The sequence below is a fragment of the Macaca mulatta genome, chromosome 10 (genome assembly GCF_049350105.2).
Source record: "Macaca mulatta isolate MMU2019108-1 chromosome 10, T2T-MMU8v2.0, whole genome shotgun sequence".
Classification (NCBI taxonomy): Eukaryota; Metazoa; Chordata; class Mammalia; order Primates; family Cercopithecidae; genus Macaca; species Macaca mulatta.
In genome coordinates, this window is record NC_133415.1 from 22,213,568 (window position 1) to 22,230,477 (window position 16,910).

Here is a 16,910-nt window from a genome sequence, read left to right on the forward strand (position 1 = left end):
ACATGTAACCAAATTGCAAAGACTCCGCTTCGTCCCAGAATTGGAGGACCACATGCCCTCTGTTCCGCCTGCTGCTGTCAGCCTTCCCCACACAAGTGCACTCCTACTGGGCAGGCGTCAGAGATGCCGCCAGCACGGCTGCTGCTGGGCTTCCTGCACTGCCACTCCTGCCCTCCTGCTGCAGACCTGTCCCTGGCACAGCCCATGGGCTCCCACTGCCCCCGACTCCAGGAGCCTCAGGCTGCCCCCTTGTCCTAGGACTAGCAAAAATGAGACCGTGACTAAGGAAGGACTATATGCAAAGACTTGTTCTCGCATAGATGTTTCTTCGGTCAGCAAGTATTTCTTAAGTGCCTGCTCTACACCAGGCACTAGATTGGGCAGTAATTAGTGACACGACAGTAAGCAAGACAGACATCTCTCCAGCCCACAGGGAGCTCACTGCACAGGACAGCCAGCAACTGGTGGTGCTGTGAGGGGATGGAAGAGGCTGCAGAAGCATGGGGGGTCTGAAGGTGGGGTTGGCATGAGATCTGAAGGGTAAGGATGGTTGGCCAGGATGAGGGCAGCTTTGGGTATGTCCAGGTATGCAGCAGGGGCCAGTGGAGGGCCACCAGGAATGGTTCCCACCCTCTGGTAGAAGCACAGGTTCTTGATGGCAGGCTCTGTGGGCCCTGCTGCCCCAGTCCCCTGGGACTCCATGGGACTGTCGCCACTTGTTGACAGGTAGTCCCAATAAGAAGCATACCAGCCACACGTGAGCTTCTCATAGTCCTGTGAAGTCTAGAGCTCCAACAGGTTTCTAGAACCCTAGGGCTGGGCAGCGGCCCCTGGCCTGCTTGGGTTTGCTGAATAGTCCAGTGCTCAGCTCCTTCCTGAGTGAGTGATGCCAAAGTCTGGCTGCTCAGCGGCACCAACACCTGTGGTGGCCCTTTGCGTGTGTGCCGTGACAGCCCCAAACCTAGAAGAGCTGTGTTTGGCTTCCAGGGACTTTGAACACCCTTTTCCTCTTCAAGCCTTTTTAGTCTCCCGCTGTCCCCATGTAAGGCCCACCTTCCTCCTCGCCACCGCTGTTCCCTCCCTGCAGGTCCAGCTGCAGCTGCTGACAGGCATTGTGAAACTCTTTCTGAAGAAGCCAACAGAGACCCAGGAGCTGGTGCAGCAGGTCCTCAGTTTGGCCACTCAGGTGGGTGCCCCAACCGCCCCACTGTGCCCAGCACAACCCTCACTCAAGCAGGGGAACTTTTGTCCCAGGAACTAGACCTGGAAGCCAGGCCCACTCCTGAGACAGGTATCCTGTGGGTGGGACTGGCTTCCAGCCCCAGAGTAACCCAAGCTCCCTGCCTTCAGGGAGCTTAGAACACAAAGTGCAGTGAGGTCAAGTAGTGAAGTTGAGACAAACTAGACAGAGGAGGAGAGCCTGCGGAAGCCTGAGGGTGTGCGTTGGGGGCAGGAAGGGCAGGCCACAGTGGCCAGTTGGGAGTAGAGACAGGCACAGCCAGGCTGGAGTAGAGCACCATGGAGAATGAGCCCGGTGCCGGGGTATGGCCCTGTAGGTGGTGTAGGGACAGGCTCATGGGAGTGCTGTCCCCATTGGCCAGCCCTGTGCCACACCTGGCTCATGGCTACAGGAAAACCTCCTCCCTTCTCACCTGGCTGCTCTAAGTTTCACGGGCTTCTCCTCACCCCCACAAGGACTCAGATAACCCGGACCTGCGGGACCGTGGCTACATCTACTGGCGCTTGCTTTCCACGGACCCGGTGGCAGCCAAGGAGGTGGTGTTGGCTGAGAAGCCACTCATCTCTGAAGAGACGGACCTCATCGAGCCCACACTGCTGGACGAGCTTATCTGCTACATCGGCACACTGGCCTCTGTCTACCATAAGCCTCCCAGTGCCTTTGTGGAGGGGGGCCGGGGCGTCGTGCACAAGAGCCTACCACCCCGCACGGCCTCGTGAGTGAGACTGGCCAGTAGGCCTGAGCCTCCACACCTGCTTTCCCAGTTCAGCAGCACAGGCACTCAGGCCTGGTGTGTTGTCCCCTGGCAAGGCCTGAGTCTGAGGAAAACTGACAACCTTTTCTCAGCTATTTATTATACATGAGGTATTTGCTAGATGACCTCATTCCATCCTAACAACAGCTCTGAGAGCAAATGTCCCCATTCTTCAGGTGGGAACAAGAGACAAGGAGAGCTTGAGGGACTGGTCCAGGATCTCACAACTAGCAGAGCTGGGACTCAGACCGGTTCTGTCTCATTCCAGAGCCCTGTCTGTGCCTCCTCCTCTGCTTTTCCCAGGTGGTTGGTGTGACCTGGTGGCACCATCCTAGGGCACTGGCTTCCAGTTTTCTCCTTGGCATGGGCTGAGGGCTAGAAGCAGGCGGCCCTCTCCCTTCACTCATCCTCACAGAGGGCCTGAAAGATGGACCTGCTGTGGGAATGGGGAAGCAGTGGGGCCGTGTGGACAGCGCTGTTGGGGACAGGGAGGAGACTCAGTGCCTGTCCTGAGGGAGGCACCTGGAGGTTGGGGTCTCTTTGACCTTCCTGAGACATCCTGATGCCTCCGCCCTACTGACCTTCTCTCTCTCCTGTGTCCCGGCAGGAGTGAGAGCGCAGAGAGCCCTGAGACAGCTCCTGCCGGAGCACCTCCTGGGGAGCAGCCAGATGTCATCCCCGCCCAGGGCGACCTGCTGGGTGACCTCCTCAACCTGGACCTCGGCCCCCCAGTGAGCGGCCCACCCCTGACCACCTCCTCAGTGCAGATGGGAGCTGTGGACCTTCTTGGCGGTGGCCTTGACAGCCTGGTATGTCATGGGTGCCCTCTGGATGATGTTGATAATGATCCTCAGAGGAGCAGTCACTGAACGCCCCTCCATGCCAGGCACCAGCTGAGTGCCTCAGGTACATTATATTGAGCTCTTACCATTTACCCTCGGAGGTGATTGTGTAGCTCCCTACTTATGATGAGAAAACCAAGGTTTAGAGAGGCCAGGCAGCCTTCCCTCCAAGGTCGCACAGCCCCTGAGTGGCAGACAGGATTCCACTCCCTTGTTGGACCTTCGAGTCCCAGGAGATCCTGGGCAGGGAGGCCCATCCTAGCCCTTGCCCTGATCCTGGCATCATAGTCACCTTTGCCCTGTTAGGCTAGGGTGTTCCTAGCTTTGAGGAATCAGACTTGTGTCCACTTAGCTTCATGCTGCCCCAGCTGGGAACAGAAGCCCAGCCAGGCCTATTTGAGAGGGCATAGGAGGCCGGGGAGAGAGGGGAATGGGAAGACAGTAGGGAGGGGAGTGGTGAGACTAACGTGGGTATCTCCCTGGGGCTTCCTCAGGCAACTGGCAGGGCCAGGTGCTGGGGGTGGCTGAGCCTCTTCATTTGACTGTGCTCGACTCAGGTCCGCACGGTGGCAGCATGGGGGCAGGAGACTGGCAATTAGCGCTGCTAGGGTGAGGCAGGAAGGGCTGTGGTGCAGAACGGGTGCTGGGGTAAATGTGTGGGGTAGTGCCTTTCATAGAGACAGGGTCTGGGCCTCTCATAGGCCCCGACACAGCCTCACACCACTCTCCTCTCAGATGGAGCTACTGTTAACTAATCTCCTCCCTCTTTCCCTTCTCTCTCTTGTTCCTCTGTCTTCCTTCCTGGCTTTTTCTCTCTGCATGTGGCTGCCTGTTCTCTTCACCTGCCTGCTTCTGCTTGGAGATGGGGGATGAGCCTGAAGGGGTATGGTTCAACCCTTGCGTCACCCAGCCTTCATCCTTGCTCCTCCCGAAAGCGCTGGCCCAGCATCCCAAGGGGCGGGTGATGTCAAAGCAGCCCCCGCCGGCTGAGCCCCTGCCTTGGTCCCGCGTCCTGGCAGTCTCTGTCTTGACCAGCTGGCATTCGGCTACCACTAGGCCCCATAGCCATGGATTCTTGCCCAGTCCTCACCACCCCATGACGCATCACCTTGTCATCCCAGGGATTGCCAGCCCTCAGTCCCACAACCCCTCTCTAATGTCCTGGAGGGAGAGCACCCGTCTGCATAGCAGGTCTCCACCCAGCCGTGTGTCTTGGGACCTCCTTTTATCCATGGGCTGAGTGTCAATTTGGGAGTGTCCCCAGCCCTTTCCCAGAGGTTACTTCTAAGGCTCAAGGCTTACAGGGCACGGGAGGGCTCAGCCTCTCTACTCCACCCACCTCTCTCTGTCTTGTTTCTGTAATTTCGAGTTGATATGGAGGCTGTCCTGCCCCCCACCCCCAGTGTATTCTAAAGAGCCAGGTGGCTCTACTCATTCCCAGCCCTTGATGTCCTTGCCTCTTGATGCCTGCCTCTGACTCTTTCCCTCCCTTTCCAGATTGGGGGCACCAATTTCGTGGCACCTCCAACAGCAGCAGTACCAGCCAGTCTTGGAGCACCCATCGGCAGTGGCCTGAGTGACCTCTTTGACCTAACCAGTGGCGTGGGCACCCTGTCAGGATCATATGTAGCCCCCAAAGCAGTAAGTCACTTGTCTTCTCTCTTGGCAGGAGCAGAGAGAAGTTATAGAGATTGGCATGTGGGCTCCTTTAAATGGCCTCGGCTGTGGAATTGGCTCAGGCCAGCGCTGATGAGGGAAGCTGGGGGCCACGGGGGCACCGAGGAAAAGGAGCTAAGTCAGGCTTGGTGGATGCCTAGGCAGGCTTTCCGGAGGAGTCGCAGGACCTCATTAGCTGAACAGAAGCGGGTAGGGGCTCCAGACCAAGGGAACAGCCTGTGGTAAGGCCTGGAGGGAAGGGAGACCCTGGCCTCTGTCAGGGAATCAGCAGAGGCCTGTCAGGTGGGAGCAGTAGTTCTCAGTGCCATCAGACCCAGCACCCCTTAGTCATCATCGACATTTTACATTGTCACTGTTCCTCTCCTTAAATGCAATTGGTGGGCTGTGTAACCTACCTACACACAGCATTCCAAAAATACTCAGATGCTTTCACTGCATGGAGGAGACATAAAAGGAAGAGAATACAAGTGTATGTATCAATGTTATAAGCGTCTGGGCACGCCTGCCCACTCACCCCGGAAGATATGAAGTTGCCAGGTGTTTGCTGCAGGGCAAAGTCACTGTGACTGTGGCAACCACAGTCTGGGTGTTTGTAGCCTGGACCCCATGAGTGGTTTGGCCAGTGGTGCCATTTGTTTCTGAAGTGGTCGCTGACTCCCACTAAGGTTCGGAGTAAGATAAACAACAGGCTTCCCTTGATTTTCCTGAGAATTGTGTTCCTGGAAGTCTCAGGATATGTTGAAACCATGCAGAAAATACTGGAAGGATGCAGGACAGTTGCTTGTTGTGGGGTGGTTGTCCCCATGGTAGGACGTCCAGCATCCCTGACTCCAGCCCACTATGTTATGCCACCTGAAGATGCCCACTGTGCCACCTAGGGCACACCCCCAAGACTCCTGGCTAGACTAGGGATCAGCAAAGGAAGAAGCTGGCAAGGCTGGTGGGCCAGGCTGAGCGTTTCTTCTTGATCCTGGCACAGCCGGAGGCTTTGGAAAGGTTTAAGCAAAGATATGAACCAGTCTGATTTGCACTTGAGAAAGATGGCTGCGTGTGCAGGGAAGGGGTGGGGCAGAAGCACCGGCCCCAGGGGATTCTGCAGCAGGGAGGAGGAGTGCTGTGGCAGCTGGACCACGAGGGCTCTTGTGGGTGGAAGCAGTGGCCAGACTTGAGAGCTCCCTGGGAGGGAGGAGCGGGGCTGAGGGAAGGAGAGCTGAGTTCAGGGTGTGAGAACATGCGGGCTGGCACTGAGGAGAGCTCAGGGTGGGCCATGTTGTCAGTGTCAAGGAAGTTGCCAGAGGGGACCAACCTGGCCTGATCCCCTCACCACACTCAGAAGTTGTGTTTGCCAGAGCCCCCCTCTCTCTTCTGAGGTCTCCGCCCCAAAACAGGATACAGTTGGGGGTCGGGGCAGTGACAGCTCTGTCATGACTAGGGAGCCATGAGCCCCCACCTCCCTACCCCCTGAGCTGGCTTTCCCCACCATATGCCAGCTGCACCTGCAGTGGTGGTGACTGGAGGCCCTGGCAGGGTCTGGGCACTGAGAGGTCCACAGCAGATAGCAGCTCTGACACTAGTAGCCACACACTTCCTTGCAGGGATGGCACAGCATTCCACAGCCACTGCCAGCACGTCCTCCTCCCAGCAGCCCTTTGTGGCTCTTCCTCCTATTTCGTGGTTGAGAAATCCAAGTGCTTTTGCCTAAGGTCACATAGCTGGTGACAGAGTCTGGAAGTGAAAGCAAGTGACACTAAAGCCTCTGCTCCAGACCCCTACATGATGGTGGCCCCACAGAGTGTGAGAACAACCTGTGCCCCTGCCTTCATGCGTGGGGTGTCAGGACCAGCAGGGCCAAGGGAACGTAGGATCGTGGCATAGCGTACAGCATGTGCGGTTGACTTACTACCTGGATTGGCTGCACCAAGGCATGAGGCCAGAAGCCCAATATCACAGGCACACAAAGCAGGACTAAGGGACAGAGAACAGCAAAGACTCCTGTAACCCTGTGCGTGCCAGCCTTTGCCAGGCACTGCAGAGCTGCCAGGAAAAGAAAGCCTGGAGCTGGCACTAGGCTTGTGAGTTCATCATATATATATATATATATTTATTTATATTTTTTCAAGACAGAGTTTTGCTCTTGTCACCCAGGCAGGAGTGCCATGGTGCAATCTCAGCTCACTGCAACCTCTGCCTCCGGGGTTCAAGTGATTCTCCTGCCTCAGCCTCCCGAGTAACTGGGATTACAGGTGCCCGCCACCATGCCTGGCTAAGTTTTTGTATTTTTAGTAGAGACGAGGTTTCACCCTGTTGGCCAGGCTGGTCTTGAACTCCTGACCTCAGGTGATCCACCTGCCTCGGCCTCCCAAAGTGCTGGGATTACAGGTGTGAGCCACGGTGCCCAGCCATGTGTTTGTCTTACCAGTGTTATCCCTGCTTTGTCTTCCTGAAGGGTCAGATGAGTGTATCCAGCAGAGCGTGCTGGAAAGGAGAGGGGAGGGGATCTCCTAGTCAGGAGTCATCAGGCCAGGCTACCTGGAGGAGGAGTTTTTCTGCCCCAGGCAGGACTTTCCCCACTGCCTCAGTCATGGGAGAGTTCTAAGGTGTGGGTGCCCTCTCCCTTCAGAATCAGTTGGTAGGTATCCACATCTTCCTAACAGTGCTGTGGCCACCTGGAATTGTTCATTCCTCACGCATTTCCACACCCTGCCTAGGGGGTTAAAGACATTGGCCAGGTCAGGCGCGGTGGCTCATGCCTGTAATCCCAGCACTTTAGGAGGCTGAGGTGGGCGGATCACGAGGTCAGGAGATCGAGACCATCCTGGCTAACACGGTGAAACCCCATCTCTACTAAAAATGCAAAAATTAGCCGGGCATGATGGCAGGTGCCTGTAGTCCCAGGTACTGGGGAGGCTGAGGCAGGAGAATCTCGTGAACCCGGCAGGCGGAGCTTACAGTGAGCCAAGATGGTACCACTGCACTCCAGCCTGGGTGACAGAGCGAGACTCTGTCTCAAAAAAAAAAAAAAAAAGACTTTGGCCAACCCTGCTGGTCTAAGGGAATGAGGCTGTCTGTGTATAAGAACTTTTGAGTTCCTCACCATTTGGCTCAGCTGGTGGTGACAGTTCATTGGTTCATCCAGTAAAGACTGAAGATTATTCTGTTAGGACCTGTGTGAGACACCATGAACCCACAGTGACCAAGAGCAGTGCGATCCCCATCCCCAGCCATGGGCGACTGAGAGAGGGCCAGGGGAAAGGAGGCCTGACAGGGGCCCCGGGGTAGTCATCCATGAGGGAGCCATGCCCCCATCAGGTCCAGCTGGCCTCTGTGTACTCTCTCAGCCACCGTGGCACAGCTGAGAACCAAAGCAGGGTACTTTCTGTCCTCACAGATCTGTCCAGGGGGCACAAAGGGTGCTCAGGGTTAACCGAGCAGGATTGGGGTGGGGAGGCGCTTTCAAAGCAGAGGGAACAGCCGGTGTGAGGTCCCAGGGGCAGGGGCAGGGGCAGGGGCAAGCCTGGGGAGCAGATGGGCACCAGGCTGTGGAGGCCAAGGCCCGAGGACGCCACTGCAGGATTGGAAGGGGTTTCTTAGGGTGCCATGATCAGATCTGCATGTCACAAGATAACGTCAGCTGCTGTGGAAAGGGGGAGAGGGTGGAAATGGGGCGCCACCTGGCAGCTGCTGTCTCACCTGGGGAAATCTGGTGGCAGCTTAGATGCTGGTGGCACCTCTGGAGATGAAGAGAAATGGGGGCCCTGGAGGAAGATGTAGGAGGTGGCCTCCACAGGACTTGGGTTGCGTGACTGCCGCAAGGGGGTTAGGGTGGGGCGGGGGCGCTGTGCCTGATGTTTCTGTGGTTTCTGGCACTGGCAACCTGAGAGACAGTGGGACGTTTGTTGGCACTGAGTGCACTTGCAGAAGCTGTCAGTGGGGTCTAAGCCTTTTGACCTCAAGGGGCCTGTGAGCTGTCCGTGGGAGAGTAACCGCCTGAGAGGCGTTTGTGAGTCCACAGGATGCCACTGGCGGATGTCTTCCATGGCAGGGCTCTAACTCATGCTGTTTGCTCAGCAAACACTCCCCGAACGCTGGTTTCACACCAGGCTCTGAGCCAAAGGTGGTAAAGACAGAAAAACAGAGCCTTTCCCTCAGCAAGCTCTCTGAGTACAGGGGAGACAGACACAAGGTCATATTTATCTGCCATAACATCACTGGGGCGAGGGAGCCTGGGGGCAGGGTTCCAGGAGGAGGTGGTTCTTGAGCTGAGACTCGAATGACAAGGGCAGCCAAGCGTTGGAAGGCCTGCCAGGCAAGGGGTCCTCTTAGGTACTGTCCTTGGTCAGACCAGTTGCTGCAGCTGAAGGCCAGCCCTGCCTCCTGCAAGGGAGGACAGGCGGTGACGGCCAGGAAGGCCCAGGCTCTGGCCGAGGCCCAGGATGCCATTGGGCACTGAGCTCTGTCCTTAGCTCATGGCATCCCTTAGCCCTACTTCTCAAGTGATCCCTCCATTGCCCTCTGAGGACTCAACATCAGCCCTGGAGCCGAAGCACCTCCCCAGCCCGAGCTGCTCCAAGAGGCAGCCACATCGTGGCCATGACCCTAGGTGGGACATGGGATTGTTCTGTTCCCAATACATATCTGGTCATCCCCTAGCAGTAAAGGTTGGGGTGCTGGATCTGGGAGGCCCCTGCAGGACAGAGAGAGAAAAAGCACCGTCAGGTGGGCTGTTGAGTTCGGGCTGGGGGAAGAGGCACCCACCCGCTGCACCCTTTTCCCTGCAGGTCTGGCTCCCAGCCATGAAGGCCAAGGGGCTGGAGATCTCGGGCACCTTCACCCGCCAGGTGGGCTCCATCTCCATGGACCTGCAGCTGACCAACAAGGCCTTGCAGGTCATGACCGACTTTGCCATCCAGTTCAACCGCAACAGGTGAGCTCCCTGAGGCCAACTCAGCTCTCAAGGGGAGGCTTGTGAGAGAATCCAACTTGGAATCTGTTCTGGGGACTGTGGGCAGCGGTGGGGCCGCACGGGGGAGGGCAGTGGCCCTTTTCTGGAGGATGTTCCCCACCACCCCTCGGGCCAAAACTCCCTGAAGCACTGGGTTTTGTTTGTTTCTTTTCTTTTGGAGATAGTCTCGCTCTGTCACACAGGCTGGAGTGCAGTGGTGCCGTCTCGGCTCACTGCAGCCTCCACCTCCCAGGCTCAGCCTCCCGAGTAGCTGGGATTACAGGTGCTTGCCACCATGCCTGGCTAATTTTTTGTATTTTTAGTAGAGATGGGGTTTCACCATGTTGCCCAGGCTGGTCTCGAACTCCTGAGCTCAGGCAATCCGCCCACCTCGACCTCCCAAAGTGCTGGGGTTATAGGTGTGAGCCCCCGTGCTCAGCCAAGCAGTGGGATTTCTACCCCCAAGTAAAATATGGACTCCAAAGTACCAGGCAGAGTGGGGAGGGATGTCTTTCGTTTTCGTTTTTTTTTTTTTTTTTTTTTTTTTTTTTTGAGATGGCCTCAGTGTATTTATTGCCCAGGCTGGTCTTGAACCCTTGGGCTCAAGCGATCCTCCTGCCTCAGCCTCCTGGGTCACTGGGACTACAGGTGCACGATACCACACCTGGCCCCCCTTATTTTTGCCTCCACTGTCCAAAGGAGTGTTTTACAGACAGCAACCCCCTGCTCCAGCTGAGGAGCCCACCTCTGGCAAACACCCCACATAGGAGGGGCCTGTCTTAGGGACCAGCTCTTAGAAGGCTGGTGGGGAGTGGGCCTGTCTGCCAGCCTCCCCATTGTGGCAGAGGATTAAAGTATCAGATGGGGCCTTTGGGAGCGGTAGCTGCTCCAGGCCCCTCCCCACCAGGTCCCCTACACTGGGTGTCAGTGGGAAGGTTGCCTGTCTGGCACCGTCATAGACCTGGCCGGTGAAGCTAGGGCTCCCTGGGGACCCCTGGCAGCCCCTCCTGATGATTCTTCTTCCTGAGCACGCTCATGATGAGCAAACTGAGCCTCTAAGAAGTTGACTGAAGGGGCTGCTTCCCCAGGGAAGCCTGGAGGCCAGTAGGTCCTGACCCTTGGGCAGACCGGGACTGGGGGTGACTCTGCCACTTACCCTCATGTGACCCTGGAGTCACAGAAGCGCACCAGACTCCTAGAGGTGGTTCCAATGGTTGCCTCTAGCAAACTTACTGTATGCTGAATGCTAACTGGGCACCAGGCCCTGTGCCACCGGCTTTGGGAGGATTGTCTCGCTTGAGGTACTTGATGGCCCAGCAAAGTCACTGCCATCACCCCTTTTTAGTAGGTAATGACACCTGGGCTCCTTGGACAGCTCACACAGCGGGCAGTAGTGGATCTCCCAGGAAATCCTGGTGTGCTGAGCCACCAAGCGGGCCTGGGGTTCCCCAAGTGGTCTCCCTCTGTATCCCAGGCAGGCTGATGGCTTCTTGGGCAGAGCATAGGCTGGGGTCAGACAGCTCAAACTCTGATTCTTAGCAGTGCCGGTCACCCTCTGGGGTCTGACACAAGCCTGTTCCTCCCTGAGACGGTGTCCTTATCTAGAGGATGGGAAGAGGTGTACCTGGCCCTGTTTTTATGAGGCTGGGAACGCGTGTAATATCGAATCTGTAGCCCGGGTATACTGAGCCCTCGGTTTGTTCCCCCAGTCCCATGCCCTGTGACTTATCTTCTAAGAGCCTGCGGCTGGTGTGGCTCACACCCATGAGGATCTTCCTGATTTGCCATTGTGCTGCTTTGCAGAGAAGCAGGGCTTTCCTGACTCTCTCTCTGGCCACTGTGTGTCCTGGCCAGTTCTGGCCAAGAGAGTAAAATCTAGCATCTTGCTTGGGATGGTCAGATCCCTTCTGGGAGTTGAGGATTGGCAGCAAAGACTTGGGCAGTCCCAGAGTTTTCAAGGTAGAAGCAGCTTATACTCCAGGCCCCTGGCATTAGACAGAGCTTCTTGAGGGCAGGACATGGCAAGGCCTGCTTACCTGGGCCCACCAGTGCCTGGCCCAGAGGAAAAGAACAGAGCTGGGCTTTAGGCCTGCAGCCAGGCTGGGGCAGAGCAGCTGGCCTGGGGCTCTTTCTTTCTGTCCACATGGTCATCTGGGGGAGGGAGACCAGGAGCCCATCCTGTCCAGGGTCCGGAGCATGAGTAGGCTGGTACTGGGAGAGGCTCCCTGCCAACCACAGCCCCAGCTCCCGAGCCGGAGGAGCTCACCTGTCCCGCATCAGCACCTGCTCCCCCTGCCATGCCTGTGGGGCTTCTCTCTCCCCAGCTTTGGCCTGGCCCCCGCCGCCCCCCTCCAGGTCCACGCGCCACTCAGCCCCAACCAAACAGTGGAGATCTCCCTGCCTCTCAGCACGGTGGGTTCGGTCATGAAGATGGAGCCTCTGAACAACCTCCAGGTGGGTTCTGGGGAGGGCAGGCACCCTAGTCCTTACCCACCCACCAGCTGGGCCCCACTGGGGTCAGCAGTGGGTTGTGTCTGCAGAGTCATGCTGTTAGCTGTTGGGGAGGCCCAGTCAGGGAACAAAGGGGTATATTTACCAGGGAAGGCCCTGAGAGAGAATCTGCTCAGCGATGCCCTTCCTGGGGCCTCAGAGGTAGCATCAAGCCCCAGAGACTGACTGGGGACCCCCTTGTGCCTAGGTGGCTGTGAAGAACAATATTGATGTCTTCTACTTCAGCACCTTGTACCCACTGCACATACTCTTTGTGGAGGATGGGAAGATGGGTGAGTCATGAGGGAGCCCTCTGGGGTGCCTGAAATGGGGCTGTGGCTTGGGAACCTGGCCAAGGTAGTGCCTTTACCAAGGCCCGGATGGACTGCCTTGCCCGCAAATGGAGTCGGGGAGTCGCTGCCTCCCTGCAGGCCTGGAGTGAGGGGTATACCCAGGACCCCCAGGCCTTAGTGGCCAGTTCTGGTCTGGCAGGTGGGCTGTGCCACATGGAACTCACCCCACTCCCAGGCTCTCCTGCTTGCTCCTCAGCCTTGTCCCACAGGCTACAGAGAGCCCAGGTCATGCCCCACGCCTGGTAACCCCCCGCTCTGTGTCCTTGCTGGAACCCCCAAGAAGGGTGTTGATCACAGCACACAGATGGCCTGCACCCGGCCCCTGGCTGCATGGAGCCCTTGGCCCATGTCATCTCTTGCTTGCCACAGAAGCCCTGCATGGGAGGCTGTGACTTACAAGCAGGCTGCTCACCGAGGAGGAGGAAGGTGTGTGGGGGTGGGGAGGGGAGATTTGAGGCCCGGAGGCAGGAAACCAGGGTCATTTGGAAGCAGCACTGGGGCCTCCGTCACAGAGCGGAGGGTGTGCTCAGGGAAGCAGGAGGGCTGTGCGGCAGCTAGTGCCTGTCGTCAGCTTTCAGGTGGCACAATAAAGGCCAGACCCATTTCCTGCTGAGCTACAGAGAGCCCATAGGTTTATGAGGGGCCCCCTCTCATCCCCCCTGCTCACCCTGCAGACCGGCAGATGTTCCTGGCCACGTGGAAGGATATTCCCAATGAGAATGAGGCCCAGTTCCAGATCAGAGACTGTCCCCTCAATGCAGGTGAGGACTCCGAGCACATGACCCCAGCCCCTCGCCTGTACCCAGGCCCCGCACTGACTGGGGCCTCCCACTGCCATGTGTGACCCCACAGAGGCTGTGAGCAGCAAGTTGCAGAGCAGCAACATCTTCACTGTCGCCAAGAGGAACGTGGAGGGCCAGGACATGCTCTACCAGTCCCTGAAGCTGACCAACGGCATCTGGGTGCTGGCGGAGCTGCGGATCCAGCCGGGCAACCCCAGCTGCACGGTGAGAGCCCCGGCACCCACCCTGCGGCCTTGGAGCCTCCCCTTCGTCCCATGCCAGGGGGTGGTTCTGGTGGAGGACGCGGTCCAAGCATCCCTTCAAGCCTGGCTTGAACCAGAATCAGTTCGGTCCCTGAAAAGGACCTTTCTAGAAAGCTTCCACATCCACCCCGTCAGGTTACCCAGATAAGACACCAGTTGGGTCTCAGAACAGTGAGTTGGACTAGAAGATTGTGTAAAATTGGGCCCTGTGAGGTGGTGAAGTTGGTTTGGCACCCTGACTGGGAAGTGGCATTGCTAAGCATAGGCCCTAGCCCTGTCCTGTGAGTGCCTGCATGCCCAGCTGGGAGGACGTTGGTTCCTAGGAGCCCGAACTTCCCAGCCTTTGAGGTAGACCTGTCAGGGGATGGCTTCCCTGGGGCACATAGTTGTCCTGGAGGTCTGCGCCACTGTTCCAGGGCCCTGGACAGCCCCAAGCTCTGCTTCTCCCCCGCACCCCTGAGTCTCTGGCAGGCATGGCCCTCCAGACACTGCGCCTCCTGGGCCCTGCTGCCAGCGCTGGTCGGTGGGGGGGCTGTGGCGTGGCTTCGGTGGTGGTAACTTCCGTCTCCCTGTGTTTGGTTGCTGCATGTCACCTTCCCTGCTGGTGCCCGTGGTGCAGGACTTAGAGGTTAGCAGATCGCTTTCTCTTTCTCCATCCACCCTCCCCAGCCTTGTCTCCTGTCCTGGCCCCCATGCACCCCATGTCTCCTGTCTGCACTCATCTCTTGGCCTCACCTCACCTGGCAGGCTGTAGCCAGGTGGCCCTGATTGAGGTGCTGACACCCCACTTCCACACATTCACAGTGTGCACAGAGCCCTTCCTAGGACCTGGACGGCCCGTGGGCTGCTGCTGACCTGCGGAACTCCATCGTTCCCACTTCCTAACTGTGCCCTGCGGAACCAGTGCTTTAGAGTGGGTGGGTGGGGGCTCCTCTCTCCTCTGCCTGTGATCTCAATCTCAGGCCCCAAAGTGGAGGCAAAGTCTCTACCGTGCCTGCTTCCTACGTAGGAAACCAGGAATGAGCCCAGCACCCCTCCAGGCTCCCTCCTAGCCCTCCCACACCGCCTCAGGATTTTCTGTCAGGCTTCAGTCCTGAGGACCCCAGACCTCCAGGGACTCTGGGGGGCTGGGCAGCCCTCAGGGTGGGGGCCTCCGGCTCGTGACTCACACTGCTTGCCAGCAGGGCTCTGGGGACTGGGCTGACAGCAGGTGTGTGGGCTGCAAGTATATTTGGTCCACACCCGGCTGGCTGCGATGGCCGCCCCCTCCACTTTACCTCACATCTGTGCCAGGCGCAGCTGCCGCCGGGCTGTGTGCACGCCACGCTATCCCATTGGTTCCTGCTCTCTTCCCCACCCCTTTCCTTCCTGAGATGAACTCCAGGGATGAGTGCTCTCTCCCCGACCCCTCTCTCCCCTGCAGCTGTCCCTGAAGTGTCGAGCGCCAGAGGTGTCTCAGCACGTGTACCAGGCCTACGAGACCATCCTCAAGAACTGAGGCCCCGGCCAGCGCCCACCCCAGCCTTCTGCCCGCCCCATCGAGGAGGCCCCTGGGGGTGGCAGCACATCTTCCTCCTCGCAGGAGGGACCAGGCAGGGCTCCTGGCCACCCCGTGGGCTCTGTGGTCCTGATGGCAGCACCCGATCCCTGGGGTAGGGTACCACCCCCTCCTGGGGTGAGAGCGCAGTGCACTCCCGTGCTCCGGGACACCCCTGCTCCTGTGGCTGTGACGTGGGGTTAGGTGAGGAAGGGACCAAAGGAAACAGAGCCAGAGCAGCCACAGAAGCTGTGCCTGAATGGTGAGCATGGAGCTTGCCCCTCTGGCTCACAGCCCCGGCAGCCCCTGGCTCCTTGGAATCTCGGGTTGGTGTTAAAGGGCCCCCCACTGCCACCTCTCATGGGATGGACCCTGCCGACCTGGCCTGGGTGTGCAGGTAGGGGTCCCTTTGGTACCAGGAGAGCTGCTTGCTTAAGGTCTGGGGCTCAAGGAGCTGTAGGTGCCAGCAAAGGGGCAGAGCTGGGTTTGGAGGAGCCCAGGGCCTGCACTGCCCCCTTGCAGCCACCTGGCTGGTGCCCTGCAGCTGTGCCAGTTGGGCCACAGCCTCCCGAGTGCTGACCCGTATGGTCAAGACCAGGCAGAAGCTCCCAGAGCCCCTGTCTTGGGCTCCCACCCCACTGGCAGCTGCACCGTCCCCCACTCCCCACTTCTGCCCCAAGGATGGTCTGTGATACATTCCTCAGTGTCACCTCTGAGCCCAGGCCTCCTGCAACAGAGACCAGGCCGAGGGATGGGGCTGGGCGAGCGGGTGCGCCTCCTGTTTGGGTTTCTTTGGGGTTTCTCTGTAGTGTCTGCTGCCCTCCTCCTGGCCTCCCAGGTTTCAGTTGTGTCTGACAGAGCATTAGGTTTTCCTGTTACTGCTGTTTAATAATAAAGAAAGATTCGGCTTTTGGCAATCACGGACACTTTTTTCCTCTCCACCAAATGTCAGGATTGAAAGCTGCCTCCATGTGGTTGGGGATGGTTTTCTGACCCCACAGTAACTAGATCTAATATATATCATCAGAAAATATATATTGTATGTTTACTCTTATTTTCAGAAAGAGAAAGTGAATAAAAATGATGACATCAAGTGTGTCCCCAGCCAGTGTGTCAGGCCCACGGCTCTTCTGGGCAGGAGTCCCGGGCTGCAGGGACCCCAGGGTCAAAGGCGCCTGTGGTGTGTGCGGCAGCACTCTGAGGACAGCACCTTCCCTCCATCCTATCCTTGGCAAATTGACTGCTGCAGCCTGCTGTCCCTGGCCCCTCTCCTGCCATTGATCCCACCTCCCCCGGAGCTGACGCTGTCTCACCTTGTGATGCTGGCCAGAAGGCTGGGCTCCCCTTGTGGTTTTCCCCAGCTCCCTGTCATCTGGGAGGCTCCGGGGGGCGTGGGAAATCCCCTGATCGGGGCGGTGGCGGGAGAGGGCATGGGCGTGTGGACAAGGCCAGCCGCCACTGAGGACACCTTGTATGGCCCCAATCCTGGCACTGGCCTAGCTCCCAGGTAAGGGTGGCCAGACCCTAGGCAGGGCTTCGTCAGCTGAGCTGCCTCCTGGCTGGTGGGCCTCGGCCTGCTTCTGAGGGAGGAGCAGCCCAGGTTCCCCTCAGCCTGTTTGAGCCCCAGCCACTCCCTCGTATTCTGTCTGTACTTAGCTCCCCACACGCTGCCCACCTCACACACACCGCTGCCTTCCTGGCTGCCGGAAACTGGGCGAGACAGCCTGCCCTCTTACAGGGCATCACAGGAACATCTGGCCCTCCACTGCCCCACCTTTGACCTCTGTGGTGTCACTGTGCTGCCCTGGGGACCCCAGGGTCAAGGGCTTGAGCTGCATGCCCAGCTGTGGCCCCTCCACAGAGTCCAGAACCAACCAAGGTCCTTGACTGCACAACCCTGGTTCTTGCCTCGCCTGAGAGTCTCTGCCCAAATGCAGCTGGAGTCCTTGCCCTGCCATGGAACTAGAGGTTGGTGAACCCTTAATGAGAGGGACTGTCACCCTGCTGTGTCGCCTGCCTCCTCTGAGCTC

The 16,910-nt window shown here is 58.2% G+C and overlaps 1 protein-coding gene and 1 non-coding gene across 43 annotated transcripts in view; both read left to right on the forward strand.

Moving 5' to 3' along the window:
- AP1B1 (adaptor related protein complex 1 subunit beta 1) overlaps window positions 1-15,797 on the forward strand; it is a 61,983-nt gene extending 46,186 nt beyond the window's left edge. For 5 of the 42 annotated variants that reach the window (XM_077950122.1, XM_077950123.1, XM_001105756.5 and 2 more), the window contains 10 exons: window positions 1,088-1,186; window positions 1,696-1,955; window positions 2,602-2,803; window positions 4,334-4,477; window positions 9,292-9,437; window positions 11,780-11,909; window positions 12,154-12,238; window positions 12,973-13,059; window positions 13,151-13,305; window positions 14,767-15,797. In XM_077950122.1, coding sequence (XP_077806248.1) covers window positions 1,088-1,186; window positions 1,696-1,955; window positions 2,602-2,803; window positions 4,334-4,477; window positions 9,292-9,437; window positions 11,780-11,909; window positions 12,154-12,238; window positions 12,973-13,059; window positions 13,151-13,305; window positions 14,767-14,841 — 1,383 coding nt within the window. In that variant the 3' untranslated portion in view covers window positions 14,842-15,797. Of the gene's footprint in view, window positions 1-1,087; window positions 1,187-1,695; window positions 1,956-2,601; window positions 2,831-3,698; window positions 3,720-4,333; window positions 4,478-9,291; window positions 9,438-11,779; window positions 11,979-12,105; window positions 12,239-12,972; window positions 13,060-13,150; window positions 13,578-13,962; window positions 13,972-14,734 lie in introns of those variants that run through there. The other 37 variants (XM_077950135.1, XM_077950136.1, XM_077950145.1 and 34 more) reach the window with 27 other exon arrangements.
- Window positions 10,446-10,541, forward strand: LOC114670697 (small nucleolar RNA SNORD125). The gene has a single exon (XR_003720392.1). It is a non-coding gene; the product is annotated as a small nucleolar RNA SNORD125 (small nucleolar RNA).
- Window positions 15,798-16,910: the final 1,113 nt, after the last annotated feature.